This window comes from Dasypus novemcinctus, chromosome 9 (assembly GCF_030445035.2).
Source record: "Dasypus novemcinctus isolate mDasNov1 chromosome 9, mDasNov1.1.hap2, whole genome shotgun sequence".
In the NCBI taxonomy this organism is placed as follows: domain Eukaryota; kingdom Metazoa; phylum Chordata; class Mammalia; order Cingulata; family Dasypodidae; genus Dasypus; species Dasypus novemcinctus.
This window is the reverse complement of record NC_080681.1, coordinates 42,294,877-42,319,768: the sequence shown is the minus strand read 5'-3', so window position 1 is coordinate 42,319,768 and position 24,892 is coordinate 42,294,877. Positions and strand designations below refer to the sequence as shown.

At 39.5% G+C, this 24,892-nt stretch overlaps 1 protein-coding gene across 4 annotated transcripts in view; it reads right to left on the bottom strand.

Annotated features, from left to right (window-relative positions):
• The window catches only part of MCOLN2 (mucolipin TRP cation channel 2), a 60,441-nt gene that overhangs the window by 29,310 nt on the left and 6,239 nt on the right, over positions 1 to 24,892 (bottom strand). For all 4 annotated transcript variants that reach the window (XM_058303238.2, XM_058303240.1, XM_058303237.2 and 1 more), the window contains exons 2-7: positions 14,787 to 14,946; positions 8,822 to 8,995; positions 7,232 to 7,385; positions 3,258 to 3,342; positions 3,072 to 3,168; positions 1,176 to 1,275 (exon numbers count right to left, since the gene is read on the bottom strand). In XM_058303238.2, the coding sequence (XP_058159221.1) occupies positions 1,176 to 1,275; positions 3,072 to 3,168; positions 3,258 to 3,342; positions 7,232 to 7,385; positions 8,822 to 8,995; positions 14,787 to 14,939 (763 nt within the window). In that variant the 5' untranslated portion in view covers positions 14,940 to 14,946. The remainder of the gene's footprint in view (positions 1 to 1,175; positions 1,276 to 3,071; positions 3,169 to 3,257; positions 3,343 to 7,231; positions 7,386 to 8,821; positions 8,996 to 14,786; positions 14,947 to 24,892) is intronic.

The window sequence follows — 24,892 nt, the reverse complement described above, 5'->3', positions numbered from 1 at the left end:
TATTCTCAGGAGTAATGACTGAGTAATGGCTGTTTATACAGGCCACTCTCTCAGCTCAGAGGTCTCCATTCCTCTGTCATCCAAGGTTCAGGTCAGAGCCTACCTTCCCCAACAATCATCTCTAGATCTCATTTCTCACTCTATCCTAGTCAAAATTAATATTTTCTTTCTATATCCTCGCACCTTTTGGTACCTCTACAACTTAATCCTATCTATCATGCATTAGATATTTTACAGCACATCAGTCTCCTTCACTGTGGCATTTTCTTTCTGTTCTCAGAGCGCCTAGCAACTACCAGCTACCAACCCTTGTTCTCAGTGCTTTGCTTAACAAACCAATTCATTTGATACTCAATACCTAAGAAGGTAAGTATCATTATTGCCTTGTTTTGCAGAGAAAGGTTCTTAGACAGAGAAAGGTAAGTGACTTGTCTGTCTTGGCTTGCCCGGGCTGCTACAACAAAATACCACAGTTTGGTTGACTTAAACAACAGGAATTCACAATTTGGAGGCTAGAAGTCCAAAACCAAAGTATCGACAGGCCACACCTTCTCAGAAGTCTGCAGCGTTCTGGTGGTGGCTTGCTGGCACTCAGTGTCTGTCTCTGTCACATGGTCACTGCCTTTTCCTATTTTCTCCTGTGGTTTCTGTTTCCATATCCAATTTCCTTTGCTTATAAGGACTCCACTCATAAGGCCCACCTGAATCAATTTAAGTTCATCCGAATAGGAACTTCAAAGGTTCCATTTACAAATGAGCCCATACCCACAGGAGCAGGGGTTAGGACTTGAAGATCCCGTTTATAAATGAGTCCACAATCACAGGACTGAGGATTAAAACTTGAGTCAACCTACCCCATTGTTCAAGATCACAGGCAGAGCAGCAAATGGAGCCAGGACATGAACCCAGGCCAGTCTGGCTCCAGAGCCTGTGCTCCTGACCAGTGAGCCACATTATGCTGCCTCTCATAAGAGGTGGATAATAAACATTTGCTGAATTGAACAAAAATGCAAGCTTTGGGGAATGTGTTACAAAGTCTAATGCTCAAATATAGTTTTCCTGGAGCCATTCCTTCCTATTACCACCCAAATAAACCATTTAAACACCACAAATCCTAAAATAAAGCATTAAAAATCAACCCTACTCCACAGTGAGCAAGCGTATCAAATACTTACTAGATCCAGATATGTTCAAGTCTTTACATTCTTCAATGGTGGCATCACTGTCAAAATAGATTTTGATTTTGCCACTGTGAGCTTTATTGTCAAAGGTAATCTGGAGACACAAATGTATGAAGAGATTACAAACCAGCAGAAAATGTGACTTGTTAAATTAATTCTGCTTAAAAAATTCAATGCCATCTAAACAGCTTGTTGACCCAGAGAGATTTATACTAATGAAAATGCCTGCTTCACATGATTTGTTCATAATTTGTATTATTAATGACAAAATATGGTTCCAAGAATGAATACACGAAATTTTTTAAATCCAGGATTTTATATCTCTGATTCAGAGACATCCTAGAATAAGACAAGTCAAACTGTCCCAGGAATAAAAACCCAAATTCACTAATCTATGAAAAGAGACTCTTATGACCTCATTTATTATACTGAATGGAATTCAAAAAGCATTTCCTTCAATTTAGTCCTCTGAGTGTGAAACCTTAGGTTTTAACTAGGCTAAAAACTGTTTACTTCAAGAGCTGCATATAATAGTCTCAGAAACAACAAACATTGCTCCAAACTTGAAGACTGAACTTAAGGATTTCCAAATGTCCCCAAATCTTTCACATTACTTTTCAATCATTTAAAATATATTAGTGACGTATTCCAAGATGTTGTCAGGGTTAATACATGACACAAATCTAAAAAATTCCAGGTGAAAAAGATGGATAACTGAGTACACTGATGATCTGTGATCAAACTCACATGTGCCTGAGTATAATCCAAGACTATCACTACAACCAAACCAGAAGTTCAACAACTAAACCATATGGGCCTCGTTTCTATACTTAGAAGCCACAGTTAAAACCTCTATGAAGCCTGGGAAGTCAAGGTCTCTGTTTCCCGAAGAGAGCTCCTAAAGTTCTTCTCTCAAGCCTTTAAACCCTTAAAGCAAATGAACATCAAAAGAAGAGAAACAAAAACGAAAAGTCAAAATTTGTTTCACACACATTGCCTCTGCGGCCACAAAGTCGTAAACGATGCGCCCTTGCTGGCCCCTTCCCCACGCTCCGGTCTCTCTCTGTCCCTGTCCCTCCGGGTCCACGCTGTGCAGTTCTTGCCTGCAGGGGCGCTTAATCGTGCACTTGCCTGCCTGAGACAGTCTTCCTCCCCAGGCATCACAATTTGTCATTACTTTGATTTCTCGGCTGGATTGTGTTCACATCTCCTCCACTAGCTGTAAGCTTCCCAGGGGCCTCTGGATCTCAAGGCACAGAGCTGGGACTCACCCTTTGTTGAATGTGGTTGAATGAGGCACTCTTCTGAGCAGCTACAAGGCCCGTATCTACAACTTTCAGCTTAGGGTTCAGTTTAACACCTCAACAGCATTAATTGAAATAATAATAAAAAGAAACTTGGTGAAATTGGGCCAGTGAATCAGCAGCTTGCTCTTCCCACAAAAGTGAACAGTCTCTTCTACTGCTCTCTGCCACTTCCCACACACAGGAAGGACATCAATAACTACTCTTTGAAAAACCCACCTTCAGATCAAGGTGGCAGTTTCTGACTCTAAGTCTGAAGACATGTGCTACATATTTGCAAAGACCTTCCTTTAAAAGTGGGGAAAAAATTATATATTTAAAGGTCATTATGAGCAAATTTTAAAAATTTATGAGAGTCGAAGGTCGAAACCTTTTGTGAAAGTTCCTCTTTTCAACCCAGAAATCTAGTTTGAAGATGTTGCAAAGGGTTCACTTCATTTTCAGAAGGAATGGCACCTGGATCAACAGTGCCAACAGGGACGTCATTTAAACACGACTGCACTTAACACATCTGTAGGCTGCTGTGTTTGACAAAAGGAACAGAGAAAGAGCATAAATAGAGGCTTAGGAAAACAGAGGCACCTACCGTATTCTGAAAGACAAAACAGTCAGGTAGCTCACGGGTATGAATTGTCTGTAAGTCAATGCCTTTGAGGTGAAAGGAGATTTCAAGTTGTAAGAGCCTGAATGAAAAATATGATGTGGTATTAAATGATCAGAGTCCTACAACACCCCGCCCCCGTCAAGAAATGAGACTTAAAAACAAACTTACCGATGAAATTCTAGTCTGAAGAATGACAAGTTCTTCCAGTCCTCAGGATTCTCAGTGAGGACCTGAAGGTCTAAGTGAATACAATCTGGGCAACGAAAAGATAAGTAATGAGTGCCTCAGGCAAGCATCAGATGCTGAAATTAAATGGCGGAAGTGTGGTGAGAAAGCAGGATAGTTAAAATATTTCAAAGTGTCTCCCTACCACATACAGTGGAGAACCTGGCAGATACTGCCCTAAGTGGTCTGTTAGTATCATTCCACACCACGTGCCTCTGGATAGGATGCTCTGAGGACACAACACACTTGTGCAGTATTATTGCCAAAAATGTAGAACTTCAGCTTAATCACAAAGAAACAGACAAACAAAAGTGAGCAGCAACATTCTACTCTTCAAAGATCTCTAGGTCATAAAAGAAAAAAAAAAGCAAATTTGTTCCAGATTAAAGGAATGTAAGAAGCTTGGGACCAATCAAGGTTGGGAGGATTCAGGTAAGAAAAACAGGAGAAAGTGAGCAATGGCCTTGACAGCTTACATAAGGGAGTGATATCGATGGATAAAGGCATCTAAGCTGGGTACAGAAGGCAGGAGGTGGTGACTGATAGGGGAGAACATGGGGTGGGCAATAAAGCAGAGAGGTCTGTGTGAAGTCCAAGATCTTTAGTGGGAGAGCACTGGACCTGTGCTTCTCAAATTTCATGTGCATATGAATCACCCAAGGATCTTGATAGGATGTAAATTTGGATTCCACAGGTCTGGGGTAGGGCCTGAGATTCTGCACACGTCTCACAAGCTCCCAGGCGATGCCAATGCTTATGTTTGAGTAATAAAGACCTGCTATTACTAAATCCTCATCTGGCCTTGGCTTAGTCACCCAGTTTGATGGGCATCAGTTTCCTCATCTGTAAAATGAAGGCCAAACTGATGATATTAGAAGTCCCTTCTATCCTTAATATTCCAATTCCAAAGTGAAGTTAAAAAAAAAAAACATTTAAATTAAACTGATCTGAGTAAATGGATATATTTTGAAAGTTGAAGTAATATGCCAGAATTAACAATGTGCCAAAAGCTCTCCTAGCTCTTTTTCATCCATTCTAAGATGTACATTTTTTTCACATTTAAATATCTCTGAAACAGAACAGTCTTTTAAACAATTGATAGCATCTTGAATTCATAGAAAATGACAGCATATTTTTTGGTTAATAATTTCACACTGTTTATAAATTTTGCCTTAAAATGTCTATTGGGTTGTTCAAATTTTGTATTAATGTGTTTGTAATTACAACATTATACTTTATCTAAATATGCATTTAAAATTCTCTGAAGGCTAGTACTTCTTACACAACAGCTATTGCTGCTGAGGCTATCAGGCACCTGGAGCCAGTTAAATCTAACAACTGAGATAAAAAATTAAAAATTTTAAAAAATCAGACAAGGATGACAAAAGTCCTAAGTAAAATATCAAACCTCAAACAAGCAACTATCTACAATCTCAAATGAATCTTACTTACATAGCAGAATATTATGACAAATGAATTTATAACCCTCAACAAAGGGAGGGTGGATTAGATAAGTTTTTCAAACAGCAGGGGGGAATGATGACATGGCCATCAGGCCCCACTTAGAAAATTGAGAAGGGAGAACAGATATTCAAAAATTGGGTTACAGAAAATGAAACACTGTATTTGAATTATAGCCAGCTAAATGCTGTAAAACAATTTTTCAAAAAACAGGATTCATAATAGTCCTTCCAATGAGGATTGAACTGGAAAATTGTCGCCCTAGAGGCAGGAACGAGACAAAGAGGCCCAAGAATGAATTAAGAGAAACGCTTGGCTTGATCTGCCCAATCAGTTATACGCTTAAGTATTATAATGTATATATAGTATATATTATAATATAAACCCACAGGGAATGCTAGGGATGCAAGTCTGTCTCTACCTTTAATACACTGAAGGACAGGTCTCATCTTGAAACAGAGCATATGATACAAAATTCACATGAATTGTTCATCTAAAAGAGTTCTGCTAATTGACCTACCTAACCCGTAATGCCACACCAATGAGGTCAAACTCAAAATCCTATTTATATCATCTACAGGCTTCCCTCAGGGGTGACCAAGAGAAAGGAGTCTAAAATCCGATATCAAGTATTTTTTAAAAATATTCTCGATAACTTTTAAATATATCAGTAATAAACAGTCTCTCTTAAAATTAAAAAAATCAAGTTCTCTCCAATTGATAAAAAATATTCCCTGTTCTATTAGAAAGGAAACGAACAGGGCACCACTGTCCAATGGTCAGGGAATAAATCCAGCCTTCTGGCACTGCCTGTCCTACCTAGTCACCAATATTAACTTTGGCCACATTTCTTGAGTCATTTCCAAGGAAAATCAATTGAGCAAAACAACATATGAATCACTGGAAAACAGTCAAAGAATGCTAGCCAAGGTGAGCTGCATATTTTTAAAAGGGCCAGTGACCAATGGCACACTTGAGGCAGAAGCTCCCTGGACAAACTTCTAGCCCATCTACCACGCTCTCTACAGGGAAAAGTGTAGCTGACATCCCAGGTGAAAGATTAAGGGTAAAATAGCATTAGTCCCTGTAGGTTAGTTACCAAACAGATCTCAGGACAGCAGAAGCCTCCAGGGCAATAAGACAATAGTCATTGAAGGCTGCTGGCCTTGGATCCAAGCAACTGTTCACCACCTCGATGGTCTCTAAAAGCAACCTGTGAGGCAGATGCTGCATGGGCTCCTGATGGTGCTGGCTCAGGGGCTGCTACTGTCAAGTCAAGAGCATGGGACACTTTTAATCATGCTCCCAAATTGGCCCCCTACTCCTGAACTGGTAGCTACTTGGGGGCCAAGGCTGCGATCTTTGCAAACCTAGTACAAAAACAGTGAGTGACGCGGGCATGATAGGTAAACACTAGAGGTTTGTTGTTGAAAGAATGGCAAAACCGCCAGAGCCTTTGCATTTATATATATTTATATACGGTGCCCTTTTAAAATCTTAGCAGAATGGCACAAAACGATTCACCTTATAATTAGCAGTTAAACTTTTCGCCAAGTGATCTCCTAAAAGAAAATGAATTGCTAATCACAACTCATCTTTGAACAGTATTTGTATACTTTACAAATGGAAAAATTAAGTATACAAAGCACTTTTACACACATTATTTCATTTAATAAATACAGACTCACTTTTTTCGAAAAGCCCCCTCCTGGAGGGAAATCCTAAACAGGAAACACCTGTGCATTTACCCCTGCACTAATTTTTTTTTGTAAGCTTATCCATGCATTTAAAGAGTAATTTCAATATTTCTCCTAGCAATTTTATATATTTTGCTGCATGAATATCTAGAGATATATATAGTTAACACTATTGCTGGAAATAGAACTCCAAATAAGAAGTTTATTTAGCTCATGCAATAAAACATCTGGAGGTAAAGCAGTCTAAAACTGGAACCACAGCTTAATGGCTTATGGGACTGGTTGCTTTGCTAGCCCTAGTATTTGGCTTGTCATTTTACAGGAACATGACAGTGGCTGAACTTCCAGGCTTTGTGTCTGGTTAGAGGCAAGAAGAAAATAATAGTGGCAAAGCACCTAAAGGGCATGCTCAACTAGAAGTCCTAGTCCCACCCTTCTAAATACTTTTCCAGAAGCCTACCCAATGACTTCTGCTCACTTATTGTTCTTTCCTTTATTAGAGAAGTTGTGGGTTTACAGAATAATCATGCATAAAATACAATCTTGACTTGCACTAAAGAGATCCACAAATGCTGCCCTGTCCCATCAATGTAAACAAGCAGTTTCTGAGCCAAAGAATCTGGCAGGCATCTAGTAAAGTGGCAGTCTCAAATAGGTGAGTGCTCACAAAAGCAACATTCATTCCACTTGGTTGCCAGCATACAAGGGCATTACCACAGAAGATGATAAAGGCATTTAATCAAATTATTGCTGCGTTACCTATCTCAATGTCACTGTCAATATTCAGTGTCTCGTTTGAAGGAAACATGGTCCCTTTCTTATAATGCTGCTTACAGACTTTTAAGCCAATTATATTGTCTTCATTTTTTCCATAATCAAGAGTCCCCAGGGAGATGTTCTTTAGATGATGATACTACAAAAAAAATAAACAAAAACACATATGAGTTTTTAAAGGCTTGATCACAAATTATAGTATATGGAATGCACCTTTAGCTACTTTTCATTGTTTAATATCATGCCCCTCCATCAGAATGCCCAGTTTAAAATACCACAAAGTAATTTTCTTAGGTTGTGCAGGAGCACAATGCCTCACAGAACTCAAAACTAAACTGCCCTTCACCTCCATGCCCACCGCCTTCCCCTCCACCAAAGCCACGCTGGCGCCCAGGCAGTCCCTGAAGCTTGCCAGGTGTCCTCCTGCCTCGCCCTTCACGGTTCTCTCTGCCTACAGCCTCAGGTCTTGTCCCTAACATCACCTTCTCAGTGAGGCTTCCCTTGCCACGCACTGAAAACTGAAAACACCCTTGGGCACCTCCAGGCACTCCCCAGCTCTTCCGCCGCTTTGTTCCACAGCAGTTATAACTTTCTGGCATACCACTAAGTCTACAGTAACATGACTTGGCACTAACTGGCTTTCCTAGCTCCCATCTACATTCATATGACTTTACTTGTCCAGGAAATGCTTGCCCAGAAATGTAGAAGTTGCAAACAACTATACAGTTCATTTTAGGAACTTCCAAAAACCCTATTTAAACATATATTAACTCGGGGATTTAATCTAACAACTCCAAGAGTCTTTGAAATCCCCCAAACCATCATAGCATGATCCTTACCCAATTCTAATCAAGCCCTGCCCCCTGCCATGCTCCCTGTGCTCCCCATGTCGCTCCCCCCATTTGAAAGACCTGCCTTGAAGCAACTCCTGAACCTACATCTGAACTCTGTCCTCCCCTACCCAACGCAATACTGGGACTTGGCAAGGTAGCAGCTCCACCACCACAGCAAGCGATAAGCTCATCTTTGCTTATCAACAGGTTTTTTGATGGTGATTTTCAGGGAGCCAGCATTCGCTACTCTGCATTTCATTACCTTTGATTCGTCCATTTTAGTCACTGCTGTATCCTCAACATCTAAGAACAGCATCTGGTACACACAAGGTACTTGAATATTCATTGAAAGAATGAATGAAAGGAAAGAAGGAAAGAATAATAGCCTCTTTCCCCTAAATGTTGTCTTCAGGTCTACCAATCTGGTTTCTCATACCTTAAGTTGAATATTTCACTCATCAAATCTTCTGAGATTTTAAGACTACTCTTGGCTATTTATGCCGGTTAAAGCAATATTCCAAGAGTCGTGGGTATGGATGGATAAACAGAAAAGGTAAATCTTGAAGTAAAATTCAAAAAATTTTCAGAAGTTTTGGTGTGGAAATATAGCTACAGAAATAGCAATAAGCAGTTTTTAGCAGACTATGAAGTTTATATTAGAGTATTTCAAAATATATTTTTTGCTAAGACAAAGTATCAATATAGTATTAAAGCATAAATTATTGATTCACGAATCACTTACCTGATTAATAACAAAAAATACGCTCTCATAGGCATCCTTTTGAGTATATACACTGCAACTGTAGTCATCTTCATCTATCCCAGAGTATCCTTTCAAAAACAAATGCTTAAAAGCAATAGTATTATCTTCTTTGAAAGCAACCACCAGCTGGTTACTTAAACCAAAACGAATAAGCTAGAAGAGAAAATAAGAATATATTAATTTTACCTATTACCAGTGAAGGCAGATGCCTTCTTGTTATCATGAACACCACTACACATTTTTATTTCTCTCACATTTTTGTCCCCTAATCTCCCTTGATTTAAGTAATTCTTACCTCTAAATATCAACAAGAAAAATCTCACTTATTTGGTTTATACTAATAGCCCAAAGAAAAACAACCTTATTAAGCTTCATCAGCAACTCAAAATAGGATAAAATAGGAAGAAATTAACAACCATACCAGTGTTTAATTAAGTGGGATAAAAGAAGAGTCCAAGTCGGTTAAGTCCAAGTCCCTTTTTCATATACTTGAGATTTAAATTTTTTTAAATTGATGCATTTAGTATAGCAATGATTCATATTTCATTGATTTAACATTTAGAAATATTAAGGTTTTCAAAATCACCACTAAGGTTTTCATTTGGCTTTTAAAACTGGTTTTGAAAAGTGGCCATGTAGGATACTTACTCCATCTACAAGATAACAGTTGTCAAGGGAATTCAGTTAACCCAGCTCTGCAAGTGTTTTCTTATTAAGAATCACACTTATTAACTCCTTTCCCTCTCCAGTTTCTGCAGTTACCCAAGCACTTGAGAGGACAGGGTGCAATTTACTAATACCATGTCAAAGTGTATTCACTGTTACCAACTACCTACCTTCTCAAGATAAATCTCCTATTTAGTCTCCCTCCTGGCAGAAAATTAGGCAGAAAATTAGCTTAGTGATTACAGGGTTTTCCTCACCACGAGCGGAAGTATTCTTTTGGCCCTAAAATTTTCTTTTGGGCAATTTGGGACTCTGTGTCTTCATGTATGAAATTAGGATGATCAGCTAATGACCCTGAGGATCTGCCATTTTGGTTCAATATGATACATCTGCATGGTAACAAATGAGACACCTCAATTACCTAAGCATTCAGGTCAAACAAATGTTAATTTGCATATGCAAACTGGCATCAGGTTTTTTTAGTGGTTTATATTTTTCAGCTGTTCAATTTTGTCTGATTTTTTTTTAAAAAGGCTGAATAATAAAAATAACTACCATCTTTTTTCAGCAATTATTATATGCCATGCGCCAAGCAAACTGTTTTATGTGTTTTAGCTCATTTACTGCCACAACAACCCCATGGAAATGCTACTATTGTTATTCGGCTATTGTTATTGTAATGTAAATTGAGATGTAGCCTCATTAAATTGCCCCAAGTCATGTAAACTAGACTGGAAGGCAGGTCTCACTCCAAAATTGTCTTTATTATGCTACACAATTTCCTTCTTCTGAAAAAATGTATCTTTGGGATTCTTCTTACAGAAAAGAACTTAAGTGCTACCTTTACAGAATTACAGAATTGTGAACAGCAGCTATTATATCATTTAAGAATGTACATGGATGACACTCTCAGGTTATGAGTCTTGCCTTATCGCATTCCTCAAATTCTAACTCAAAGGATTGAGCAATTGCTAAAACCCAGCTATTTGAAGGAAAACACCTGTTAAGAGATACCACACCATCCAACCTTGGCTGGAAAATCAACCAGAGGCTAAACATTCTTCTAAGCATGTTATATCTGTCAATGGTGCCCACAGGAGATGCCAGAAAAGGTCATGGTGCTTTTAGAAAGCTGAAAATGTAACCTAGGGAACCAATATGCACATGATTACTTCAACGTTTTATTAAGCATACGGACAAAATTGATACACATACACACAGACACACAGGAAAAAAGTTCTTCAACGAAAGTTTGCTGAGTGTTTACTCTATGCCAAGTTGAGATACACTGCTTGCTGTTGACTAACAACTTTCATCTATTGAGTATCAGGCACCATGCCATAAAGTTTATAATCATTATTTACCATTTTAATTCCCCAGTATCCTATAGGGTAGATATTACACCAGGTTTCATGAGGACAGAGTTTTGTTTTTTTTTTTTCACCCCCACTACTGTATATTCAGAAACTGGGACAGTGTGTAGGACAATGTCAGAGCCAGCTGTTGAATCATGTTATACATGTCAAGCATGAGGGCTAAAGTCAAGTACTGCATACATGTTTGAACAGCTAGAAAATGTCTCCATCGGGATCCAAACCCAGGTCTGTCTGATTCTAGGGCCTGTTCTTTCAACCACTTGGCTACACTGCCTCTCAAGCTGAAATGCCACCCACGTAACTCTAGATGCAGCCTGTTAGACCCATTTTTCATGCCCATTGTTAAGCTGAAGAATTACAAAAATCAAAATGGGGAATAGACAAACTGAATAAGAAAGTGGTAAACAACTGGCTGATGTTTTTAAACCATCAACTCATTTAAACTCAAAACTCATCAACTTTGGGAAAGAGAGAATGTGGAGCTGTAACTCTGTTTGGAATCACGTCTTACACCAGAAACAAGAAATTTTCCCCATTCTTTTGTTCACAGAACAAGCCATGATACACAAGTATGGCCGAGTGTCAGGTAAGGGCTGAAACAAGCAAGGGTTGGAATATTCAGAGCATCTCCTACTAATGGAGACAAACCCTGGGGAGGAATTTGTAAAGTTCCATTCTTTCCATGGCAGAACCAAATGTTCCCTGCAGAACAAGAACGAGGGGATGATGGTATGGGCCAAACAATTTTTTTAAACTTTTTATTTTGAAATAATTCCAAACTTACAGTACAGTTGCAAAAATAATACAAAACCCACACAGAGAACTCCAACATATGCCCCACTCAGCTACCCAAATCCACCAACTTTTGACTATTTATTTAAAAGGAGTTGAAAGCAAAGTGCATCCTAACTTCACTATCTAGACCTTAAGATTTGCTAAGGATATGATAAAAGACAGAAAAATAATTACACATTAAGTGCAGCCCAGCAAAAACTGTGAACTTGAGACCTGATTATGAGATCAATGTAGGAGAAAATATTCTATACTAGGCAAAACAAGACACTACTCTAATTATGTACAAAAAATATGGGAGGGGAAGAGTAGAACTATCAAAAGAACATAGATATCTCCCTTAAGATGATAAATTACTACAGAATGCAGAGAAGGAATATTTAAAAGAAAAAAATAGTTTCCTTCTCATTGGCCCTGATAAAAAGCTATCTATTCCTATAGATTGGAGGATAGAGTACAAAAGGAGACAGAAAAAGAGGAGGTAGTAAAAGTGGAATTTGAATAAAGGGACATATTCAAGAAATTCATTCCAATTAGAAATGACCCAAGGTGCAAAACTTCTTATACTGATCTCACATGGGAACAGAAGTGTAACCCTTTCCAATTTTATTAAGTGAGGCAGGAGACACCCATATAAAAAATAAATGATCAGGTCCTGGAAATAACTTATTACAAGTGAAATTAGGATGTAGACAACAAGGGGTATGCTAGCATGCTGAGCAGAAAGGAAAACCATGTGCTGAGTGGACAGGCAAGGCTGTGAAGGAGATGGGACTTCAAATAGCACCTGTTAGATGAAGAGAAAGAAGCACAGTGGAGTTGGGGGAACAAGCAGAGCAGGGATGAGAATCACTGGGTTGGTCCACCTGGCTGGAAACTGAGTGGGAAACAGTGAATGAAAACTTGCTGTGAAGACAAGCTGAAGGACACTGAAAATCTGTAATTTTTATTCCATTGGTGGTTGAAGTTTTGGAACAGGTGAGCAACACAATGAAGGCTAGTCTAAGAAAAAGTAATCTGACATTAGCATTGAGTGGACTGTATGTAGGTGTAGAAGAAAGGAAGACATAAGATGGAAGACTAAAACATCCTCGTTAACTTTTCTGTATTGCTAGTCTGCAAACCCTGAGGACAGGACCCATATCTAGCATAGAAAGAGTAATAAGAATGCAAACTCTAGAGCCACAGGGCCTGGGCTCAAATCCTGGCTTCCTAAGTGAATGGCGCATAGCACATTACTTAACTCTCTTTGCCTCAGTTCCCTCATCCATTAGAAAAAGGGAATACTAGGAAGAACATGTGGCTCAAGTGATAGAGCTTCCACCTACCATATGGGAGGCCCTGGGTTCGATCCCTGTGGCCTCCTGGTGAAAAAGAAAAAGAGAAAGTGTGCCTGCGTGGCAAGCCAGTGTCTGTGAGAGTCCCGCATGGTTAGCCAGTGCCACGTGCAAGTGAGTCACGTAGCAATATGATGACATATCAAAAGAGAGACAAGGGGAGAGTTAAGGCGAAGCACAGCAGAAACCAGGAACTGAGGTGGTGCAATTGACAGGGAACCTCTCTCCACATCAGAGGTCTCCAGGATCGAATTCCAGGGAATCCTAGAGGAGAGAGAATGAGAAGAAAAGACAACGTAGACAGCAAAAACAGGAGGACAGGAGGAGGGGAAGGGGGGAAAATAAATAAATAAATCTTTAAAAAAAAAGGAAAGAAAAGAAAAAGGGAATACCAATGGAAGCTACCTCCCAGGGTTGCCGTGAGGATTAAATGAGTTAAGATACATAAAGCCCATAAGATACATGGCAAATGCTATGCTGTTAGGTATCAGTCGCAATGGTGACACACCAACAGAGGCACAGTGTATGTGGTGCTTCTCAAATATTGTTAATTAACTAACAAAATAAGAGCCTGCTATGAAAAAGAGAATACATATGGAAAAACACAAATAGATGCATTTTTAAAGGAATCGTCAATGGAGTTTATCAGGTATTGGGATAAAGGAGGTTAGTCAAAGATAGTGATGCCTGGGTAAATTAAAGAATCTTAGTAATATTAATAGATCAGAGTGTTGGAATGGAAGTTCCTTTGGCAAGAGAAGAAATTGGGAAACAATTAAAATTAACCAAAAGATAAAATTAACCAAAAGGACTTCTAAGTAATACTCATAATGTGCTGTTTTATAAGTTGCTAAAACTAAAATTTTACAACCAAGGAGGAAAAAAGCTAAGCACACATATTTAACAGTGCCCTGCCTCGCAACCTTGTTTTTCGTTGAAGAAACTTGTTTACACTGAAAAGACTCTTCTGAATGCAGAATAAAAACTGCAACCTCAGTTATGGCAGGAGCTTCCTCTCAGTGCTAAACTACACAGAGGGATTTTTTTAAGTATTTATTTTTGTAAACCAGGAATAACATCTTTACAAACATTTTGAATACATAACAGAATGATTACTTGCCAGTGGAGCCAAAAACCCCAAATCTGTATTGCTTTTCAAATGTTCAACATGTTCCAATCATAGTATCTACACAAAAGCCTCCTCAAAACTGATTCGGTACCACAGGCCCAAAAACTGGATGACAACTCTGGTGGCTGTTTTAATATTGATGATAAGGTGCTCAACAATATGAACTGAAACAAAAAGTGCAAATATTACCTTCATAAATCCTGGATAGTGCCCAGGGGTTGGTGTTTTTATCAGTGCTTGGCTACTGATAAAAGGGAAGTGTAGCATTCTTTAAGTCAATAGGCAAACATCAAAACTGCAGATTTCAAAAGTGTATTTGAATAAAGATGAGCGATTTCGAGAACACAAATCACTTTGGGTTGAGAAGCCCTCGACAGCCTATGTACCTCATGCAGATAAAGAAAACCCCACTCAGTACAGATTTTACATGTATTTATAGAACCCGTGGGCAGATGACCTCGTGATCCTTTACTAAAACAAGGTCTTATCTAAACTGAACTTCGCCCTCCAGAGTCAACATAATTTTAGAGTTTTATGAACTTGAATGTGAACTTCTCAGAACAAAAGTCAAGTGGCAGAACATATGAAAACAGTTTCATCTTGGGGAAAGGAAAAAAAACAAATGAAATGTTAATATAAATTACCTGTGTGGTGACCATGACTATCTTCAAAATCTGCAAACCCAGTTTCCATGGAATCTGGTGTCTGGCTCGGTATTTTTCACAAGGGTTCATGAAGTAAAACTTCAGGTCTTCCCTCAGACATTCTTCTTTCACTTCACAATCAAGATGAGCCATTGCATTTCTGCCACAGAAGATCAATTTTTAAATACAGAGAATAGCCTATCCATCAGAAAGCTCCAGAACAATACTTTCTGTTCACCTGCTTTACCTTTCTAACTAGTGGATTCCCTTTCTCCTTAGAAATGTAGAAGTTATTTATAATCTGCCTTTCCCCATATCCACCCATCTTGCTCAAAAATTATAAAAATTGGATTTTATATGCAGGACTCAGCAATTCTTACATAAGATAGAACATTTACCTGTCACTGGAGCATTACAAGAAAGTGTGTGTATAAGTGTGTGTGAACAAATCTTAGCTGTGAACTTTTCATGACACTCCAGGTAGGAACTCACAGAAATCTGGTACAAACTAAACTAATGGAATTAGATTGTTATAAAAGTATAGAATCTTTGTTCTATAACTCTGTACTGAAAAAAGGAATATGCCCACTTTATTTTTTAGGAGGTACTAGGGATTGGACCCAGGACCTTGTTCATGGGTTGCAGGCACTCAAACCACTGAGCTATACCTGCTCCCCAATGAACAACCCCTGAGCTATATCCACTCCCCAATAAAAGTTGGTTTTTTAATTTGTTTGTTTTTAGGAGGTACCAGGGATCAAACCCAGGACCTCGTATATGGGAAGCAGGGTGCTCAACCACTTGAATAACATCCACTCCCCATGTCCACCCTTGTTTTATTTTATTTTTTTGTAAAGATTTATTTATTTATTTTTCTCCCCCCCCCCCCAGTTGTCTGTTCTCTGTGTCTATTCGCTGCATCGTCTTCTTTGTCCGCTTCTGTTGTTGTCAGTGGCACAGGAATCTGTGTTTCTTTTTGTTGTGTCAGCTCTCGGTGTGTGCGGCGCCGTTCTTGGGCAGGCTGCACTTTCTTTCGCGCTGGGTGGCTTTCCTTACGGGGCGCACTCCTTGCGCGTGGGGCTCCCCTACGCGGGGACACCCCTGCGTGGCACGGCACTTCTTGCACGCATCAGCACTGTGCATGGGCCAGCTCCACATGGGTCAAGGAGGCCCCGGGTTTGAACTGTGGACCTCCCATGTGGTAGACGGATGCCCTAATCGATGAGCCAAGTCTGCTCCTGCCATCATTTTTTTTTTAAAAAGATACTGTATCAGTGATTACAAGACTCTAAGACATAGTTTTAAAAAATTAAAATAGCAATTCCTTATTAATGCCTAGTCATCTTATACTAGTAAAGTTTTCCTTTCACTATTTCAAAGGCTCTTGATACAAGAAGGGGCACATGTCTCAAACCAGTCCAAAAGGAATCATACAGGTCTACTGAAAGAGATGTGGTTTTTTCCATTAATTAGTCCCCAAGATAGGGTGTACAAAATGATCCATTGGGAGGATAAAAGTACTAGTACTTCTTTTTATTCTTTAGCTTATAAGTAAATAATTGAATTCTCCTAAGAGTTAATATAATATATAGAATAACAGCATAATGTAACATTTTGTGTGATCTATGTATCTTAAAAAAAAGAGATAATAAAAGATAAAAAAAAGGAATAACAGCAGTATATAGCAGCATATAATTTATAAATAAATATCACATACTGGGGAAAAGTGCTCAACTTCTACTGTTGGATCTAGAATCAACAAAGTTTGGAAAGCATACATTTAAAGCATAGACTATGAATCTGGAGTTCCTGGAAGAAGTAATTTTGCCAACACAGTAGAGCTTGCCAGAATGTGAAGCTAACACAGGGGGAAAAACAAAACAAAACAAGAGATAGAGATAAAACCTAATGATACGGTTGGATACTGTAGTTCCTGGATCCAACTATACCTGAAGTCATTCATTCTAAGACTTTCACTTTGAGCTAATAGTCCCTTTGGAACGTAAGCTAATTTGAGTTAGATTTCTGGTACAATGGGAAATGACTTGATGGTAAATTTATTGAGTTAATAGCAGTAAGTTAGACCGATCATTTGAGTTATTCATTTCTTGGGGAGTTTTTATAATTAGGGATCATTCCTGGTACAATTTTTGGTGAAATATTTAAATGAAATATTTTAGATATTGGCACAATCTGTTATCTACCTGGACCAATAAATTAAAAAGAAGTCAAAAGGAGACTAACTACTTTAAAGCTTATTCTCAGTAGCTGATCATTTTCTATTTGTAAATTGATTTTTGAACCTTCTGATTCCAGGATTAGTGGGTTAGACAATTCAGAACTTCCCTGCTAGGAAGAAAGGAAAGAGAAAGAAAGGGAAGGGAACAAAAAGAAAACTTCAGAATAAGAGACATACTTTTTGAGAGGTGATGGGGTGGGGAGTCTTTTAAAAGACAAGAGCTGTAGGAGAACAGGGAAATCCTGGGCCAATTGTGAGGAATCTAGAGAGGTACAGTCAATTTCCATTAACCTATACTTGGGCTTCAGTTCTACGGCCTTGGGAAAAGGGAATGACGTGGGCAAGTGTCAAGGTCAAGGTCCAGGGCTCACCCAAGATGGCAAATCTGATAGACCCTCCTCATATACAGACAGGGCTCCAAAGAGCTACCCCTTCAGGAAAATAACCAGCATCACACCATCTTCCCCCAAACTCTGAGGACTACAGAGAAAGCCAGAAAGCTGCAAATCAAAGATAAGATTTTTAAAAAGACCATCCTAAGAAATGAAGGCCCCAAATCAGCCCTTTGCACCTCTGCCTGGGAGAGCCAGGGAACTCAGGGAGTCTGCTTGGTTAGTGGGTCCCAGACTGGAATTCCCGCAGTCTCCTAGACTGTGTGGCCTAACAGACCCATCCAGAGATTCCTTTCAAGCTTTGGGCCCTCTAAATCGTTTGTAAAAAGCAACAACTAAGCAGCATTATTCATAATAGATACAAGTTAGAAATAACCTGAATGTCCATCAGCTGATGAATGGATAAACAAAATGTAGTATATCCATACAATGGAATATTATTTAGGCATAAAAAGGAATGAAATACTGATATATATTACAGTGGAGAACCTCGGAAACTTTAAGTGAAAGAAGCCAGACACATTGTATGATTCCATTTGTATGAAACATCCAGAAGTTAATTCCAAATAGACAAAAAAGCAGACTAGTAGTAGCCAGGGGCTGGGCTGGGGAAATTGGAAACAACTGCTTCCTGGGTATGGGGATTCCTTTTAGGGTGATGAAAATGCCTTAGACCTAGATGGAGGTGATGGCTGTACAACATAGGGAGTGGGCTAAATTGTACACTTTAAAATAGTTAATCATTCAAATTAGGTGAATTTTACCTCACTTTTTAAAAAAACAATGATCAGTGTGGTAGATTGAAATTATGTACCCCAATATAGACATGTTCTTAATTTTATTCTGCAAATCCACTGTGATTAGGACCCCTCGAAGATGTTATTTTAGTTAAGGTGTGTCCCAACTAAATGAGCATGGCCTCAAGCTGGATTACTGGAGTCCTTTATAAACAGAAGAAATTCAGACATAGTCAGAGAAAGTCACAGGGAGAAGCCAGAAGTCAAAGGAACCCAAAGATAAAAGAGAAGGCATCACCGTGTGATGTGAGGCAGCGACACAAGCCAAGGACCCCAAGGTTCACTGGCAGCCAGCACCAGAATATCATAGGCTTTCAGGAGAAAGCACTGCCTTGCTGACACCTTGATTTTGGACTTCTCGGAGCCTCAAAACCATGAGCCAGTGAAGTCTCACTGTTTAAGCCTACCCGTTGCATAGTATTTGTCATAGCAGCCTGGCAAACTAAGACAACCAGCAAGCTGTTAAATATAACCAAGCACATGAGGAAGCTAAGCAAGATGATTATCAGCCTAGAAACTGACCTATACAGATTGAATATATTGGAATTAGACACCCATTAGAAAACAACTGTGCCCACCATGCTTAGAGACAAGCAACAGAGGTGAAAATATCCACAGGAAAATCTTTGGAAAAACAGAAAACATCTAGAAATGAAAAATCAATAAATGCCATGAACCTCCTTTCAAAAGAATGAGGCTTTAAATGTATGCTTGCCTTCAGCAAGCCATCGTTAACTCAATTCCACCGAACTCATTTAATGAGCACTTACTATTTCAAGCAAGACACAAAGCTGAATAAGTTCTCCGATCTTCAGATGCTTAGTGTCCAGTTGGAGAGATAGGCTTATGAAGGGATAAACTGTCAAATAGCTCAGTCAAAGCTGTACTATAATCATAAAAACGGTCTCGGGAGTAGGGTTCAGAGAGCTAGGGGGGAAAATCACAAATAGCCAGAATACAAGGATACAAGATATGGTACACAATATGGGGACATGTGACTAGGAGCACTGTGAGATGGGGTGGGGGTGGGGGGTTCCAAGAAGGTAGCACCTAACTGTGTGTTAGAGCAATGTCCTCAAGTTTGAACCTTCAGACCCCCAGGAATATGTCTGTAGAAGCCTCCATGGACCTATGTGAGAAATACTGACTTTAAAGTTAACCACCATCACTTTAGTAGACCAGTGTTGCTAAGCTATTCATCCTGATGATTCAGAATATGTGTTTCATTTAATGAAATAAAAAGGAAACATTATTAAGAAAAGTCTCTGGCAAAAATAGCCAAATGTAGCAGATGATGGACTTTAGGATCACTCTTTGTATGAAATTATGTATTCTATTATATCCTTCCAGAATTCATTCACTTAGGTATTTGCAGAGCAAATACAGTAATTCCAGCATTGTGAGTGATAAAAAAAGGAATTTTAAAAAAACTTCCTTCATGAGGTATTGGGTAAACTATAAGATAATATTAATCAAATGTGATCAACCATTAAAAGAAATGATAGAAATGGGAGGGGGGGGAGAAAATATGAGTAATAATGTTACATGATGTTATTAAAAAGCCTAACCTAAGTTGATAAATGGAATCTAAATTTAGGAGGCTAAAGTAATGAATGATATTTTGGTTCAAAAGTTCCGTTATGTCAAGGAAAATGTAAAGTCATACAAGCTTTCTAAACTTTTCTGGAGGATCTTTTTTGCCCACCCCTGCCCAATTTGCTGGTATGCCCTAGTTCCCTAGTAGATGGAGGGTATTAAACACACACACAGCCAAATATTTTATTGCTATAACAAAAATATGATGGGGCAAAGTGAAACAACAGGAAAATTAAAAAATTTAAAAGAGAGAGACACAACAATATCATAAGATTAAAACATTCCTTCATTCAAGGCTCTCTGGTCCAACACCCTCTAGTGCTGAGCGCTGGGCTGGGTGTTTAGGACAGAAGGCTTAAAAGCTGCAATCACAACTTCAGAAGCAAGAGCGAGGTCAGCAGTTGGGAGAAATACTGCAATTTCCAACATAAAGGATGAAAACCAGCCAAGAGGTTAAGAAAGGACAGAGAACAGCTAACTTGTGTCAATACAACTCAGGGGACCAGAAAGTAAATGAAACATAAAGCCAGGTAAGGAACAGGAACCAGTTAAGATGTACGTCAAGCTGATGCTTCAATGCAGGGCAGTAAAGCTACTGAAGTTGCATGAAAGGAATAAAAACAATCATGACCTTACGAATTTTTTATGCTTCACTAAACTACAGGAGATGTATGGCCTGGATTTTTATAAGCTTACTAAATAGCATAGTTAAAGACCAAAATAGAGGTAAAAAGCAGTTTTGGGAAGTGGATTTGGCTCAACTGATAGACCATCCGCCTACCATATGGGAGATCCAGGGTTCAAACCCAGGGTCTCCTGGCCCATGTGGTGAGCTGGCCCACACGCAGTGCTGATGCGCGCAGGGAGTGCCGTGCCACGCAGGGGTGTTGCCCACGTAGGGGAGCCCCACGCGCAAGGAGTGTGCCCCGTAATGAGAGCTGGCCCATTTGAAAAAAGTGCAGCCCACCCAGGAGTGGAGCTGCACACATGGAAAGCTGACGCAGCAAGACGACACAACAAAAAGAGACACAGATTCCCAGTGCCACTGACAAGAATGCAAGCGGACACAGAGGAGCACACAGTGAATGGACACAGAGAGCAGACAATGGTGGGGGGGGAGGAAGGGGAGAGAAATAAACAAAAAAATAAAATATTTTTTAAAAAGCAGAGTTTTGGAAGCATAAAAACAAGATGTATAATAGAATGGAAAGTCACCCATAGCATGGGCTAAGTAAAAGCTAGAGGTGCTGGAAAGGAAAAAGTAAAGAAGATTTAGAAAAGAATCCTGAGACTGGAGCTGTGGTGAAAAGAAAGGGGTGAAGCAGCACCAAAGCTACTGTCAGGGTTTCTAAGGAAACCTCCTCTTCCCCGATAATCAGGACAGTATGGTGTGGCTAGTTTTAAACCTATCAAATGACCAAAGGCAATTGTGGCTTTAACAAACTAATGATTTTAAAAGTTTAGGGTCACGGAGTTGGACATCAGGATGCAGGTCACCAGGGGCAGTGGTGGAGGTGGGGAATGGGGAGTTAATTGGGACAGAGTTTCTGTTTAGGGGGTTGGAAAAGCTTTGGAAAGAGATGGTGCTAATGGTACTCCAACATTGTGAATGTAATCAATAACAATGAGTTGAATATCTGAAAGTGGTTAAAATGGGAAAATTTATGTTGTATATATGTTACAATCATTTTTTTTTTAATCTACAGAAGCTGGAAGTTTTGAGAGAAACAAGTTACCAGTGATCCTGAACCTTAAAGGGGTCATAAACCCCTACGAGAACCAGATGAAAGCTCTTGATCTTTGCCCCAGAAAATTGTACACGCCAGTTTCAGTACTGGTACCTTGTTTCCATGGGCACAATTTTCTTGGCAAATAAGCTAACCAGCCTAGACTGCTATTGCCTTGTGGCTTGCATGACCTTAGCCCTATTCAACAAGAGGTGTGAAAGTTCGCTTTCTTCCTGCTGTGGTCTCCAAAGTGGGGCATATGCACACCGGGGGTATGTGAGAAGAAAGGGTAGGGCTTCTAGTCATGGTGACCTAGAAAAGAAGAAGTTAAAATTTACTAAGATCTAATATAGGGATGGCTCTATGTCACACATAAGGTGCCCCAATTGGCCAGATTATCAGATGTCTATGTTTTACTTAGGTTCTAGGCATCCTGGGGAAAGAGAGCAAGTTCCTGAAAGCAGGGGGCTGATATGGTGCCTTGCCGGTGTTTCAGCATATCCCCATTTAAGTAATTTTTACAGTATATAATTGAGTTTTAATTAAAAACACCTCCACCATAATAGGCAAGGGGCATAAAGATTCTTGCAAAAATTAGATCAAATATAAAACTAATAATGCAAGTATAAACTGACATCAAGAAAATGGGAGAACTAACACTCTAATATAAACATTGGCCATGAGTTAAGAAAAAGATGAGAAGTTAATCTGATCTGAAAGAAGTTGGAAAAAATTAGATTTATCAAGAAAACTATTTAAATTGGGTTAAATCTATTACTGTTAAATAATGAACCTAGCCCTAAGTGCTTGCATTATAGCTTAAGATAGTAGGTAATGATATTATTAAGTTACTGCATTTAAAAATTCATCTTAGGGGAGTGGCTGTGGGTCAATCGATTGGGCTCCTGTCTACTATATGGGAGGCTCTGGGTTCATGTCCCAGGGCTCCCTGTGAAGGCAGGCTGGCCCGCACCTGTGGAGAGCTGATGGCCTGCGCCTACAGAGAATTGGCCCAGCAAGATGACGCAACAAAGGGAGACAAGCAGACACAGAAGAACGTGCGGTGAATGGACACAGAGAGCAGAGAGCAAGCAAGCAACAAGGAGAGGTAATAAATTAAAAAAAAATAAATCATCTTAGCATTATCATCTATCCCATTCCTCAAAATGTTCATTTTATCTGTTTTATAGTTATACATTTGGTTCTGTAAATAAATGTAAATAAATATAAACTGAGAGAGGGTAGATGCTCTTTTAACTGATGGGAATAAGCTATCAAAAATATTGTGGACTACTTCTCTAGTGTTTCAGAGTTCCAACCACTCCTTGTATGTGTTTGCTCTTTTGTTATCCCAGCTGATATTATAAAGTCCTTGGTCCTGGAGAAATTGATATTTGTTTCCCCTACCTCCAACAAAAAAATAAAACTAGAAGACATCTACTTTCCTACTAGACCTAGTTGCATATTGTGCATTGGTATAGTGACTAGAACAGACTGGCTTTTTAAAAAATTCACATCTATCTGTTATTAACTACAGAGGTGGCAGGGTGAATGACTTCCCAAATATATCCTCCCACTTGTAGCCTCAAGTGATGGTTAAGTTCATGTGTCAACCTGGCTAGACTCTAGTGTCGAGTTGTTTGGTCAAGCAAGCACTGGCCTGATTGTTACTGTGAGGGTATTTTGTGACCTAAAATCATAGTTAGTTGACTGTATCTGTGGCTGCTTACATCTACAATGAACAAAGATTACCCTCATCCAATCAGCTGGAGGCATTCAAGAGAGAACTGAGAATTTCAGCAATCAGAAAGAAAAATTTCTATCTCTACCTCAGCCAGCCAGCTTCTCCTTGGGGAATTCCTCATCAGTTTCACCAGAGCTCACATTCTGTTGTTTCACCGGGGAAACTCAAAGGCACCACGAAGTTTTGAACCAGTACACCATGACTGTATAATCTTTCTTGTATAATTTTGTTTTTTCTGGAGTTCTCGTTATTCCATTTGCTTAGTTTTCTACGTATCAACCATGACTTCACCAAACTCTGGCTGAATCCAACCACTCCCTTCCATAGAGTCAAATACTTTAGGTATTCTCTAACTCCTTTCTTCATCTCCTCCTCCCCTGAGAATTTCATCATCATGTCTCTCTTATTTAAAACTGTGTGATAACATGGCAGACAACAGCCATCCCAGTTCATAAAACCATCATGTTGTTGAAATGTGAAGGAAAAAACAAGTAAAGCCACCTGATGAAATGAAGCCAACATTTATCTTCCCCAAGTCATCTTCGTGCTTCAAATTCTCTAGCGCAAACCCTGGGCTTTCATTCCTACATTTCACTGAACCTGCTCAGCATAAACCACCACCTGCTGCAGATTCCAACAGACTCTTCTCTGGCCTTGTCTTAACTTATTTGGCTGACCACCACCTCTCTGGGACAACCTCTTCTCTTCACTTCCAGAACTCCACACCTCCCTTGTTTTCCTCCTAGTTCACTGGGCCCTGCTTTCTCTTCGGCCGACCCCTCCCTTCCTTCTCCATATGACTTCTGGATGTCAGAGTACCTTCACAGTCCAGGGCTCTTTTATTCTTTCAAGAAGAGTTTCAGATACAATCCACATGATATATACTTCCGCATTTGTATATCCAGCCAAATCTCTCTTCAACAGATACCCTTATCCAACTGCTTCCTCAAAACTCCACCCACATGCCCAGTAGGTTTTTCAAGCCTGCCTTCCACCCTCTTCATGACCCATCTACTCAACGCATGATCTGCATGCATTCATTTAGATGCTTCAGCTATAATCTCCAATTCTGTCAGTGGTTCTCCACCTTGGCTGTGCAGAATCATCTGGGGATTTTTTTTGAAGATTTCAGTTCCTGGCTCCCAGCCCCTAGATTTTCCCATTTAATTGATATGAGGTGTGAGCTGGACATGGAGATTTTGATAAACTTCCCAGGTGATTCTACTGCACAGCAAAGTATGGACACCCTGCTCTAGAATCATGAGTTGATTTTTCCTTTTTTTCAAGCTTCATATCTAATCTATCAAGACTTCCTTGAAAACATATTATGGATTGTCTCTCTATGTCCACTGCAGCCTCCCTGGTCTGAGCACTGCCACCATTCACTTGACCATGGCAACAGTCTCCCAGCCTGCAACAGCCACACTGTAGCCAAAGGGGTAATTTTAAAATCATAGGTCAGACTTCACTTCCCTACTTAAAACCCATAGGGACTTTCCTCTACTCTCTAAGTCCCAACCCCTTCTATTGCCTAAAAGATTCTTGCATATCCCATCCCATACCCTCTATTCCCCTTCCTTACTAGACAGTGGCCTCTTTCCTAATCCTGGA